This window comes from Elephantulus edwardii, unplaced genomic scaffold (genome assembly GCF_000299155.1).
Source record: "Elephantulus edwardii isolate Elephantulus edwardi_28Jun2011 unplaced genomic scaffold, EleEdw1.0 scaffold00113, whole genome shotgun sequence".
Lineage (NCBI taxonomy): Eukaryota > Metazoa > Chordata > Mammalia > Macroscelidea > Macroscelididae > Elephantulus > Elephantulus edwardii.
The window spans coordinates 5,631,802-5,646,295 of NW_006399863.1; the positions used below are offsets into that span (position 1 = coordinate 5,631,802).

A 14,494-nucleotide genomic window follows, 5' to 3' on the forward strand; every position below is an offset into this window, starting at 1 on the left:
ACAGTGCTTCCTCACGTTTTCCTCGGCCTTTGAGGTTGGTTCTGTTAAGAGCTCCCCTTAGATGTTTCAGTTTGGTTCAGAGTGAAGTGAAAGATTGCAGTCCCTTTGAGTGTGTGGTCGCCAGATTTTCTGTTGATATCAGATGTTCTCTCCCTGATTTGAAGTCCTTACAGCCCCTTCTGCTTGGCCTTCCATATAAACATGCACTGGCTATGAACAGCAAGCATGCCTATTGTCTTGAGATGTTATCCAGAAAGAGACAGGCTCTGTGAAGCAGGATATTAATGCCACTGCTAGCTGTCCAGCCTGCACTGGTTTTCTTCTGGAAAGTTGGAGGGATTTCCTGATATGCTCTGCTGCTCGCATGTCTGCTGGAGCCTCAAACAGAAGCTCCTACTGCCTGGTATTCAAGGAACCCCTGTAAAGTCCACAGAAATCTCTGCAGTGGAAAAGGGGAAGATCTGAGGTACAAACACCACCTCTCTTGTGCAAACATATGGAGGGGGCCTGTCTGCTCATGGGGAATTAGAAAAGAAAAAGAGGATCATGGACAAGTGTGGGACCCAAGAGTTACATAAGTCAGCAGAAGTATAAATGAGAAGCTTTCTGGAGACTGTGGGGTATTCTGAAGGTGCAGAATGTAGTGGAGGTGGGATAAACTGTAGGAGCACCACTCCAGCAGTGGAAATTCTTAGAAGAGACATTTCTCATCACAGGGTTCCAGAAAAATTCCAGATGAAAGTCCAGGACACATCTGTCCATATAATGAAAGTACGAAGGTGGGAGGAGGCAATGTCAAAACTTCTCTGAGGAAGCAGAAAAGATCAAAGATAAAGCAGGAAACAAGAAATTATGATTTAGAAGAAAACAGTGACAGGAAAAGACAAATTATTTTTATCTTCCAAAGGCTTGTGTACAGTGAACTTAGTACTTACTCACTTACCTAACATCTTTGAGGACTCACTATGTTCTCAATGCTCTTCCAGGAGCTACATGATGGGCGGTGAACGAGGTAGAGGAACTTCCAGTTTCATCAAGTGTCAAGTCTAGAAAACAAATAAGTACCTGGGCTCTTTGTACATAGTGAGTTCAGTGATGGATCAGTGATGTAGCCATGGCATTCCAGGCACTGTCCAATGGATTGTTTCATCCTAAATAGTAGAGTTCATATTTACAGCATGCCTTTATTGGTTGTTTGTTTGTTTGTTTTAATTTTGACCTTTTTCATTGAAGGCAGATTTGAATTCTGTTAAATTCACAGATATACTAATTTAAATAACCAATCCTTGTTGTTGTCTAAAACACATGTTGCAAGCATGTTGTCATTGTCGTTAGGTGTTGTCGAGTCGTAGACGACTCATTGCAACCCTATGAATTAAAGGCCTGAGCACTGTACATAGAGTTTCCGGAGGCAAGCTATTTCAGAAGTGGATGCCACTCCTGCTTCCAGGCTTGTTTTAATTAGGAAGCTCCAGCAAATACTGTCCACTATGGGTAACCATTATCACATTTGGCACATCAGTGTAACAGGGTTCAGCATCACAGCAACCACAAGTTACCTCTGTACAGCAATACACAGACCATATACAATGCATATACCACCTAGAAGAATGTTTTGACAGGAAAACAATTTGAACCTGGCCTGAGGGCTGCAGATTAAACTCACCAAGGTTGGGCTTGGTAGCATAACTTTATGTCCATTAGGCCAATGCAGCTCTCTCTCTGTCGTTGTTACTGTTGCACATACCAGTGCTATACCACCTAGAAGAATGTTTGACAGAAAAACAATTTGAACCAGGCCCGAGGGCCACAGGCCCAAGGTTGCAAGCATACAGATGTCTATTCTCTCCAAATGTCAGAGCCCATTTGTATCATGATTTCAAAATGAGAAGAATAGATTCCCCTTAACCTCCAAGTCAGCAAGTATTTCTTTGCTGTTAAGTCTAGCAGAAGTCATACAAAATAATAATTAATAATGATCTTTACTTTTTAACTCCAAAGGAAATACCATCAAAATGTCATTTTGTTAAAAATTTCTGTACTTGAATGTAGAAAGACTTAATGATGCAAATATTGAAAAGTTAAAAATGTCTTCACTTTTTATTCCTGGTACCATTCCCACAACTTACGGGGAAATATACCTGATGTAATGAAAAGAAAAGAAAAGAAAACAATAAAGCTAGGCCAGATAAGAAAAAAAAAGAAAACAATAAAGCTAGGCCAGACCTCAGGAATGGACATCTAACTGACACTACATGCATTAATCTATAGCTGTGCTTTTTGCAAAATGTGACTATGACAGTCCTGAATAAGAAGAGTTTTCTGTTTAAACTGTGGTAACTTTTCTGACTATGAGTCATTGTTTCTTCTGTGGCAGATTTTTACAGTCCCTGTAATGCTTTTGGGATGACTGTCTCAAAGTTACCTATAACTCCTCACTCTCTCTCCTGCTAAGAACTGTAGGATTTTCTGTTGAATTTTTAGAATCTTCTCCCACCATATCCACCACTTCCCTCACCAGATTCATAACCATCACCATAAAGCTTCTCCCACCAAAACTACCCCCTTTCTTGGGTCATCTATTATTTGATTGCTCTTGTCCCCTATAATTTCCAAATTCATTATAGTTGCCACCACCACCATAGTTCCCACCTCCAAACTTTCCTCCTTCACTGTAACCACCATACGCTCCACTGCTACCACCACCATATATCCACAGTCATGGTTTCCATATCCTGGTCTACCATCACCATAGCCCCTTTCTACTGTTATAGCCAGAGTCACTGGTGTGATTGCCACCATCACCTCTTCCATAACCACCTCTGCTGTCCCCTCTTTGACGACCATAGCCTCCTCTTCCATCACTTCCACCACTGCCTTCAAAGCCTCCTCCATGACCCATAAAGTTTCCAGATCCACCTCCACAACCTCTCTATGATATACACTCTGCATCTCTTGCTTAGAAAGGACCATCTTCACTTCACAGTTATGCCCATGTGCAGTATTTAGGAACAACAGTTTTATCAACTGTCTCATGATCATCAAAAGTTACAAAAACAAACCCTCTCTTTTTCCTGCTCTGTCTTCCATAACTTATATGGTTTCAACTTTGCCATACATTTCAAAATAGTCTCTCAAATTATGTTCTTCCCTATCTTCTTTAATGCCACCAATAAAAAACTTTTCTTCACTGTTAGATGGGCATCCGGCTTTACTTTTTAGAAACAGTTCCCTTGGGTTGCACCGCACATCCATCAATATTGCTGTATCCACCTCTTTGACACTAGAGTAAGTCACAGAATCAAAGCCCCTGGAACATTTTGTTTCGGGGTCTCATCACCACATAATCGGTGACTGTGCCCATTTCTCAAAAGTTTTCTCCAGCCTTCATCTATAGTTCCAGCGTTCAGACCACTAATAAACGGTTTTGATAACTGTCCTGTTTCCTTTGGATCCTGGCCTTTAACAAGAATGACAGGGTCAGAGAGCATTTTCCAGTAGCAGACTTTTTTTTAAAAAATCATTTCCAATTGAGTGCTAAAAAAAAGAACAAGTAAGAATTAATGAATTCTCCATGTCCCTATTTGCTAAGGCCTAAAAATGCCCCAGAAGAACTTTGGCAAAAGCAGCACATTTTCACTCTGAGGCCATTTGCAGCATTTCCCCCCAGCGTCTCCTGCTCACATTCCTCCGATCCCTCACTGTCACTGCTGGTGAGGCAACCACCATGGGCCAGCATCATTTCATAACATGGGATCGATCAACGTCAATCTAGTTAAAATGTTTTTAAAAGTTGCTTTGGTCTGGGGAACCAAGATGGCGGTGGCAGGGGAAGGAGTGTGAGGAGCAGGAGGCACAGCAAGCTGCATTGAAAGAGGCCACCATGGCCCTCCACAGCCCACAGTTTGTCTATACCTGAACGTCTAAACAATTGATTATTGGTCCTCGATATGGATTGAGGCTCAGCATCAAGAGGACAAAGATTCCAAAAAACATGGAAGTTCTAGGAACCAAGATGACAGTGGCAGGGGAAGCAGCCCGAGGAGCAGGAGACACAGCAAGCCACATTGAAGCAGACCACTATCGCCCTCCACAGCCCACAGTATAGACTTGAAGAGTTAAACAATTGACTGCTAGTCTTCAATATGGATTGAAGCTCAATCAACATCAAGACGACAGAGATTCTAAAAAAAAAATATGGGTTTGTGCCCTTTCCTATAAGTAACCTTAACACTCAGTCTTGCTCCAGACTTGAACCTTGAGCCCAGTTCCAGAGACAAAGGGGAAATATAACTGCCAGACAAGGAAGCAAGGAGGAAGGAGCCTCAAGGTTCAGCCATCCATCCCCATTGGACTCACCTTGGCAAACACTTTGCAGTCCAGAGGGCAAAAAATGTCAGGAAAGTCTTCTAACTAAACAAGAAGGAAGGCATACAGCTTCAACCCAGGACCACCAGTAAAGTGTTAAAGTGGGTTCCCCTTCCCCCTTCACCTCAACGCCCCCCCCGCCCCGTTCAACAAAAGAAACCAGAGAGTCTATGCCCCATTCCCAAATGAGAAACCCACAAGTGAAAAAGACAATTTCTTTGTTGGGAAAAAATTTAATCACCATTGGACTATGCTCACACACACACACACAAAAAAAATTGCTTTGGTCTGTGGACCAGGATGATCAATAAGGAAGCTTCTCAATAGTCCACGCAAAGGACACTGGTGGTGGGGAGAACTTTAGTAGCAAGAAAGGAATGAGACGAACCAACCAACTGGAGTTCATGATGGATCGACCTTAGGAAGAAAGAAAGGATGAGAAGAATTAGGGGTGATTTCTAAGTATAGCCCTGGGTTGCTTGGTGGTGTTACTGTTACTGAGAGAAGGAAGACTTAGGAAGGAATAACTTTTAGTGGAATGGCAAGGAAGTATCATTAACTGTATTAAAAAGGGGACAGGGGGCTGTAGTCTGTATCTACCTTTGTGAGGAAAGTTTGCATAAATATGAAATTGCTGTCCAATTTTTTGGAGTTATCTCAGAGTACGTAGAACCTTATTTGGCAAATGGATGATGAGTGGATGACTTGGGTGGGTGGATGGATGGATGGATGGATGGATGAATGGATGGATGGATGGATGGATGGATGGATGGATGGATGGCAGGATAGATGGATGGATGGGTGGGTGGATGGATGGATGGATGGATGGATGGATGGATGGATGGATGGATAGATGATGGATGGATGGCAGGATGGATGGCAGGATGGATGGATGGATGGATTGATGAATGGATGGCAGGATGGATGGATGGATGGATGGGTGGATGGATGGATGGATGGATGGGTGGATGGATGATGTATGAATGGAAGTATCTTAGTAATAAGTGCTCAGATGGGCCCCTCCCATTCCTACTTTCTCTGTTCCATATGTAGCAACATGTATGCAACTATTGAACGCTATTCTGTCAAAGAACCCAGAGTATGGGTCCTAGGGATGTTGGCCCAAATTGCTTTGTACACTCTGAGAACCAAGGAGGCAGTTTACCTTGAACCTCACCAGAAATTCTTTCTCATTGTGATAATACTGGGGCTTGTGTCCACCATAAAGCTAAATAATTTTTTTTGTTCACTTATAAAAAAAGAATCACAATACTCTTTGTTTTCCCCAGACAGGAAGCACTGCTTGCGGCAATCAGTGAAAAAGATGCAAACATTGCCTTGCTGGAACTGTCAGCCTCCAAAAAGAAGAAGACCCAGGATGAAGTCTTGGCCTTGAAGCGGGAGAAGGACCGACTAGTGCATCAGTTAAAGCAGCAGGTGGGGCCTCCTGCACCAAAGGTGTGTTTGGCTGGGTTTGGGGCTGCGGGGCTTTCCCTGGGTTTAGCCACTCTTCATCTCCCCATGTCCATCCTGCGGGCTTACGCGGCTGGAACCAGGTAGGAGTGAAATGGCCTGGATTGTCCCTGGGACACCATTTTTCTGCTTCCCTGTGTTCACATGCATGTTGCCTGGGCTTGTGTGGTTTGCAGCCAGCGCTGTTTTCCTTTCTTTTGTCTTAGCACCATTCCCCAGAAAAAGCTCTCTTCCTTCCAGTGGACTTTGATTGGTGACTAAATCCTAGGAACTAAATCCTAGTTAAATTCTAGGCACCGTCTTCCCTGTTGGACCTGTTACCTTCCATCTTGCTCACTTTCTGGCTCATGTAGAGAACTGCCCTCATCCAGTTCTTCAGATTTCTCTCTGTCTCTGTGCTTCCACCTTTAGTTCTTCAACTATTTCCCTCCAGAACTTTTCAACTAGGGTGTCTCTCACACCTAACACTTCTAGAATAGGGCTGGCATCTCGTGCCACCATGGCTCAGTCAAGTGTGTCAGCTGTCTCCCCACCCCCCTTTCCTCTGGCTTCCTTCTCTTTAGGTTGCTGGGTTTGTTTGGATGGGAAAGGAAGAAGGGACATGGTCCTAACTTGTACTGAAAGCCCTTTGCTTTCTGGTGGATTAGTGAGAGGGGCTTATATGGAAATAATTGCATCTGAAGCTTATTGGAAAAATCACTTCTGAAATCTTCAGCCATTTTTTCCTCCATAAACTAAAAGGAGAGGAAAGGCTTTTGTAGCTGATGGTTAAAGATTTTTGCACTCAACTCATGCCTCATTATGAAAATGAGTCAGTGGACTTGTCTGGTGGTCTGTAGCCTTCCAAAGTGACTTCCGTGTCTTAGTGAGGGCCTCACACTTGTCACTCAGAAGTTCTATAAATGCCACATGATGACCACGTGGAAGATGCCCATATCAATTTCAGTCTCCCAGACTAGCTCTCTACCTAGCAGGTGATCCAGACTGAGCTGTGTGTAGGGTGAGTTGACAATGCAGTCCTAGATTCCAGGAACAACAGTGTAGCCAGAAGGGAGAATCCTTGCCTTCTGATTAGGCCAACCGTTTTCCTCCTCAGGAAGGAAAAGGCATCCTTTGTCCCCAAACCTGAGTCCATCTCTCATGGGGGCTGCCTTGCCAAGAGAGGGAGAGAGCATCGTCACACCCGGTTGTCCTCTCCTTGCAAGGGGAGGGCCTCAGCCACCGCCAGACACGGGGGTCATTCCACAGAGCGGCATGCCTCACTAGCACTGGCCCCAGGCTTCAGGACCGCTTACATCCAACCTCTTTGTTTGGGGCTGCGCATCCTCTACACTGGGTTGTCCACCCACTTGGCCACAGGAAGTCAAGACGAGCCTCCTTCTTTGCTTTCCCCCTCATTCCTACCCCGTGCGCACTGCACCCTCCTCTCCTGCACCTAACCATTGTAGCTTTCTCCCACAGGTTTATAGACCTAAGAAACAGCCCCCGAGCTCGAATAGACCATGCACTTGTGATGCTGGCTACAGCCCAGATATTACGGCCAAGTACCACGGGTCCAGCTACGATGCTTACATGATCCCGAGGTCTCAGGTCAGTCAGCTGCTGAGGAGACACTTGCCCCCACCATGGGGGGTGGGGGTGCACAGAAGCTACAGCCTCCCTTTACCACTTCTGATGGTTTCCGGAACTCATGTGGCAATAAGGACCAGAGCCATACACGGTCACATCCTATCAGGCGCTTTAAGGTCATTTCACTTCTGATGACTTTTCCCAGCATTCCAGATTGGGTGGCCACCCGTTTGAGTCGGCACTTCTCCAATAGCCCCGCAGACCTTCAAAGTCAAGGCTCTTTGCTTCCAGGCAGAGTGAAATCTTTCCTTTTTTTTTCTTTTTCCTTGCTTGTGTCTCAAATACTTTAGTTCTCATACCTCCTTCTGCTTTTGCCAAAAAGACCTCTTCCTGTGTTTGTTATGTTTTGTTTTCATTTTTTATTAAGGCTGTACTTTTCTCCCTTCGTCTTCCTTCTCAGTATCAAGAAATATCCCTCCTGGATTCCAGGAAGCATTGTGTGTAGGCCTTCAGTTTGCTCCTGAGAAGTGGCACAAAGTCTTCATTATTTACAACAGACTAAGTTTTGGGGTATCCTGGGACATATTTGGGAAACCCCAGCCATGAAGACGTGGGCTCCCACTGGGGCAAAGGCAGGGTCTGAAGGGCTGTTGTGGAGAAGGAGGCAGATAGATTCCTCAAAAATTTGAGTTTGAAAGTCTTTTATGCACCATCTCTGTCACAGAGTAAGAAAATGGACATGAAGGTATCCCTCCACCCACAGCTCCTGGATAGAAAAGGGGGCCTCCCAACTGATTTACAGCCTTGGAAACTTGCCGGAGGGTCAGCTATGAGTCAATTCTGACTGAATGGCAATGAGTTTGAGCACTCTTTCTGGTTTTATTGTAAATGATTAACAATAATATTCATAGTTTTGCTTATTTTAAAAAAGTCCCTTTGATGGAATATTTACTCTGTGCCATGCCAAGTACCCAGGGTCTCAGAATTGAACATGACAGTCTTTGAAATAGCCCTGTGACAAGGGTGCCAAAACCACCTCCATCCGACAGGGAACATAACTGAGACTTTGGGTGCCGGACACCTGTCCGGAACTGCACAGCTTCGGTTAAAACTCAGGTTATGGATCATCTACCCAACTCCATGCATCCCTTATCTGGTTCCAGAAGGAATTCAATGTAATGAGCAAAAGAATTTTCCCAGAAAATGTGGTGTCCCCTTATCTTAGTCAGTTCTTGAAGAATGTTCTTTAGCTGCTCACCAACATGAAGTCGGCCTAGTGCTCTGAAGCTTAGGCTGTTTGATCAGCACAGCAGGAATTACTGGTCCATCTGGGATTATACATTTGGCATGTGGCTCTAAGGGCTTTATGGATGTTACTTTTATTTCCCAGCGGATGCAGAGTTGATATTCCAACAGAGGAGGAATGAGATGATCAGAAAAGCTGGGGACTCTGCTCAGGCTTCAGTGCTGCACACAAACTGGTTCTGAGGAGACCCTTTGATGCAGGACTTTAAGGAGATTGTGTGAAGGTACCTGCAAAACAATTCCTTAGGCTGCACTTTGGTACTCGGACTTGTTAGCTAGGTGGTCACTGGAGAAGATACTAAAGCTCTGTTTCCACATCTGTGAATTGGAACTGGTCACGCAAATGAAAAGGAAACAATTACTGTGAGGTGTAGTGTGTTTCAAGTACTTTGTATGTGCCTGGCACATAATAGGTACTATGTATGTGCAAGCTGTCGCTCTGCTGTCAAGGAGTTCTCCAAAGAGCTAAAAGAACAGAGATGTCCGTTTAGGGACTAAGGTGCGCCTGATCCAAACTGTGGTTTTTGGTTGTTTTTTTTTTTTTCAATTGCTTCCTGTAAAGTTGGGCAATAAATACGGATGATAAAAGGAGAATTGGTGCTTTTGAATTGTAGTATTGGAGGAGATTAGTGAATATCCCATAGGCTGTCAAAAGAACAAACAGGTGTGTGTTGAAGGAAATACAACCAGGGTGCCCCTTAGAGGCCAGGAGGGTGAAATTTCTCACATGTTCTGGCATGTTGCCAGGAGGGGCCAATCCTTGGGAAAGGCATCATACTGGAAAAGATGGAGAGTCGGCAGAGAAAGGGAGGAAGACCGTCAGTGAAACAGATTGACACATTGACTGTGACGTGGTCTTGACCCATTTCAGAGATGACAATGATTATGCAGGATAGTGTAAGGTTCAGATCTGTTCATAGGGTAGCTGTAAATCAAAGCTGACCCAATGGCACCTCATAGTAACAGGAGCGTCACACTTCTACCCACACAACTGCTGTCATGAATTTCTATTATCAGCACTGCTGCTCAAAGCTAGTCTGATCTTTCTCATTACCGTTTTGCACACACCTGGGAGTCACTGCTTTTTTGAGAGTCTTCTGCTCACTGTGGCAGAGAGAGTGACAGATGCTGGACAGATGCAGTCCCTCCCCGAGAGCCCAAGCACTTGGGGAGCAGTGGGCACACATGTCAGGAGCCCACAGCCCAGCTCCCTGCCAAGTAGCCCTTTAACAGTCATTACTTTTGCCTTAGTGAGCTCTGGTGGCTTGCTCTTAAGGAATTGCACTGCCAACTCAAAGACACGCAGTTCAAATCCAGCAGCAGCAGCAGCTCGGCGGGAGACAGATAAACAGTCCCCTCTCTGAATTGACTCCCTCTGGAAACCCGCTAGAGGGTCGCTATGAGTTGATTTCAACTCGACGGTACACAGCAACAGTAACAACACATTTGCCTTAGTTTGTGTAAACAATTTATGTAGGCACTAACCAAGGGATATGTGTCCCAGGCCTCAATTCTTATCACCTTCATGGTTGGCCAGGGAAAACAGGGCACGTTCGAGGATGCAAGGCAAAAGGAGAGAAAAACAGAGGGTACAGGTGTTCACATGCCCAGTCTCCTCTGCAGAGGTTGAAGTTTGGCTCATGAGAGATGCCACCCTCTTCAGACACTCTTTCCATCTGCTCTCAGCTCCCGACTCCCTGCCCACGCCATCTCTGGTGAATGAATGCGAGTAGCTCGTTTGACAGCCCTTGGGGCAATTTTACTAAGCCTGACACACATTTGACTTGCAGTAGATGTTTATTTTGTGAATGAACAGATGAGTATAGCAGGCTAGGCTCTCTCCCAAGTGCTGTATGTGTACATGAGTTTATATCCATTATCTCACTTTTCCCTCATAATTCACTGGCCATCTTATTGAGCACCTACTGTGTCTCAGGCCAACTGCCCGGTGCTGGACATTCAGCTGCAACAGTCAATGCACCTGCCCCAAGAAAGAGAGCATCATCCCTGTTTTTCCTTTGGTTAAAATTCCAAGAGGCCAGATGAGTTAATGACAAACCACCATGCCTGATGGTGCCCTGGACTGGCTTCAATGTCACAGGAATGCCAAGAGTTTCTACTTATCTGGACTGAGTGGTGCCTTCCTAAAGCAGTGCTGTGAACCCTGACTAGCCCCAACTCATCATAGATGCCGTCAGAGAAACACAATTTCAGTGTCCTAGACAAAGGCTCCCCAGCTTCCTAAGTGCTTAGGGATAAGAAAGGAAAGGGAGCTTGGTGAGAATGCTCACTGAAGTTCAGTTCAACAAATGCATTGTTAATGAAGAGATGATAGTTCCAACCCTCCAACCACTCCTCAGGAGAAAGATGGCATAGTCTCCTCCCATCAACGTTTACTACCTCAAACCCCAGTGGAGTGTGACCATGACAAGGAATTTGACTGGACAGCAGTGGGTTTGTGTTTGTTTTGCTCTTTGTTTACGATGGCTAGTCTTTCTTCTATTCATTTGGAATATATGAGTGATCAAAACAAACCAAGATGCTTTCTTTGTGGAACTTATTTTTAAACGGGGGAAGACTGGCATAAAATGATGAACATGATGAAGTAAATTGTATCGTCATATTGCAGAAAGAAAAAACATACAGACCAGTGTAAAGCAAACAAGGAAGCCAGGTGGGGATGAATATTAGAGGTTGGTGGCATTGGGAAAGAGATAATTGAGCAGAGGCGTGAAGAAGGTGACGGGAAGCCCTGTAAGGTGTCTGGAGGAAGAATATTCCAGGCAGGAGACATCCAGTGCAGAAGCTGTAAAGCTGATGTGTTTGGGAGCTGCAGAGAGTCCAGGGTGGCTGCAGTGAACAGGAGGCTGAGGAGGTGGCGTCAGAGTGGTAACGGTATGCACAGCATAGGACTCTTTTATGGTCTGCCAAGAGGGATGTTTTGCTATGCATCAGAGAGCAAGACAATGACTAGGGATGACAGGAGAATTCATGCCTTTGAGCTGTGGTGCTGTCGAAGGATTTTGAATATACCATGGACTACTATTAGAACAATGAGGTGGGTTGATTCAGTGACTGGGGTAATCGGGATGGGTGTGTCAGAGGCAATGCGGTTGACACAGGATAGAGCAGGGTTTAGGGCTGTTGTACATAGGGTCGCTATGAGTCGCAAAAGACTCGACAGCCCATAACAACAACAACAACAGCTATTAGAACAAAGAGGTTCATCCTAGAGAGGGTGAAACCAGGCTGCTCTTTGGAGGCAAGGTTTCTGAAGCTCCGTCTGACTTATTTTGGGCATGTTGCAAGGAGGGACCAGTCCTTGGAGAGGGTTGAGGGACAGCACAAGATAGGAAGACTCTGACTGAGATAGATTGGCTCGATGACTAGGATAATGAGGTTGGGTGTGTCAGAGACAATAAGCTTGGCACACGATAGAGCAAGGTTTAGATCATAGAGTTGCTATGAGTCGCTAGCGACTCAGCACCATAACAAGAATAAGAAGGGTGTGTTCTGAAGCAGAGATTTCCTACAGTAGAAAGCTGGATACAGCCGCCATGCAGCTCAGAAACAGGACAAGCTTCCTTGGGCAAGCTTCCTGAGGGCTGCCTTGTTTCAGGCTGTCTGAGGGAGCCCATTCTCCAAATCCCTCAGCTTTAGCCCCGTGAGTCCCAGTGCCTCATTTACATCCTTACAAAGCATTGCCACATGGTGTGAGCCCAAATAGGAACTAACACCAGGATGCCCACTCACATATGCTGAGATTTTTGAAGAAGGCTAGGAGCAGACCCTTTGATAAACACCCTTCCTGCCTTTCTGTCACCAGATCCTAATCCCACATCCTTGCTCTCAGGAGGCAGACAGGGAGCAGCATGGAGCATCAGTCCAGGTCCCACTCCAACAGTCCTTGGCCTTGCCCCTGGAGAAGTGCAGCCAGCCTTCAGGCCAGGCCAGCTGGTCAGTACTCAAAAGTACATCCTTTTCTGAATGCTCACTTACTTACCCAGACCCTGCTGCTGGAAACCTGCTGTGGCTTCTCTTAAGAAAGACTAACTCAAATCATTATTTTCGGCAAAATACTGGAAAACCAGCATTCTGTCCATCTGCCTCGACCACCTTCTCCTTTGCCTCACCTAGATAAAGCCTACTTACCTGTGCATTTCCAGTCCAGCACCCGCAGGGAAGCTCTCTGGACCCTTCTCCTTTGGGTCAAAATCTCTCACTTCAGCACTCTCACAGCTCTTGGGCATCAGAACGTTTGTAACGAATTTGGGTTTAGACTTGTTTTGTGATAGTTTGAATAGTACTTGTCTGTGTTGCTAGATTTTTCCTCCCTGAGTACTGAGAATATGATTTCATGACTTTAAAAAAAACAAAAATCTCAGACCTAGGACACTTGCAAGCACATAGTAGGCCTTCAGTAAATGTGTGAAATGTGGGATTGAAGAAATCTCCAAGTCATCTTATTAAAAATAAAGACAATCAATCTCACTCCTTTTAAATAAGCCTTGACCTCATGTCTTTTTCTCATCCTGATAGTCCAAGCACCCACGGCCACAGCGAACCTGTGGGAATTGTTCTGAAAGACGAGACCTCCTTGCACATGTGGCTCACAGAATGTCTCCAGGACTTTTCTGGTCAGGTTTCAAGACGCTTTTTCTTATACTCCAACTATATACAACAGTGGCCGCTTTACACCTTCCCTCCAAGATTCCTCACCTTGTTCTAGTCCAGATCTTCAACAATTTTTTAGGTTCTTTTTAATCAAAACATCAGGACCCCCAAATATAGCAGAGCACCCCACCCCCACTTTATCCCTACCCCTTCTGAGCATCTCATAAATCAATTTGCCTAGAAATACCTCAACTCCTGTTAAACATCTGTCAAGAAGGCCTGTGGAGGTGATATGAAATGAGTTCAGAAATTCCAGCTATGTTTCACAACAAAAGAATCTTTATGACGCTCTTCGGGTGTTGACATTTGAGTTGGTTGGAGGCTGAGTGTGGTATCAAGGTAAGAAAGCAGAGAAAAATGAACTTTCTGCTACTTATTGCATTGTTTTAAGAAAAGATAGTGGAATGCTATTTTTTAATTTTTTTAATAATGTGGAAGTCTTCTCAACCTTTAAATCCTCACTATCTCTGTTTCCCCACAAGGTCACACCTCTGTCAGTCCACCCTAAAAAAAAAAATTCCCCCAAAAAATCTGGCTTCCAGATTTGTGTGACGTGGGAAGAGTGTCTCAGCTGGGAATGAGATTAGTTTTGATTTTGCTTTTTCTGTAAGGAAACTAGTTTTGTTGATTTTTTTTTTAAAAAAAGTATATATATTTATATATATATATGTGTGTGTGTGTATGTGTTGTGTTTGTATATATGTATATCTTTTAAGTTACCATCCTTCCTTCTTTTGTGTCTTGGATCCAATCCCCCCCAACTCTCTCTCTGCCTCCACCCTTGTAGGAAGGGCTGACATCAAAATAATTAATTCTGAAATCATTGGATTTGCCTGCTGTTAAAGGGTTTTTGAAGAAAGCTTAAAGCTAAATCTTACCCCCTAAGCCTTATTCCCAAATGCTCCCTGTGTGCTGAAGCAGTGATATGCACATCCTTGATGAAAATGCCTTTTTTTTTTCTTAAATGAAGGCCAGACACTATTGTTTGGTTAAAATTAGAACCAGCTTTTTTCTCAGAACCAGTTAGAATGCCTTTGAGATCAGAGATAAATTGTACTTGGTTTTCGTTTTCTCTTCTCTACCAGTTCAATGTGTTCTAGGCGTT

General features: G+C 44.6%; 1 protein-coding gene across 1 annotated transcript in view; it reads left to right on the top strand.

Annotated features, from left to right (window-relative positions):
- The window catches only part of ERC2 (ELKS/RAB6-interacting/CAST family member 2), a 1,171,987-nt gene that overhangs the window by 995,394 nt on the left and 162,099 nt on the right, over nucleotides 1–14,494 (top strand). Inside the window, exon 15 of the mRNA XM_006892220.1 lies at nucleotides 5,658–5,805. Coding sequence (XP_006892282.1) covers nucleotides 5,658–5,805 — 148 coding nt within the window. The remainder of the gene's footprint in view (nucleotides 1–5,657; nucleotides 5,806–14,494) is intronic.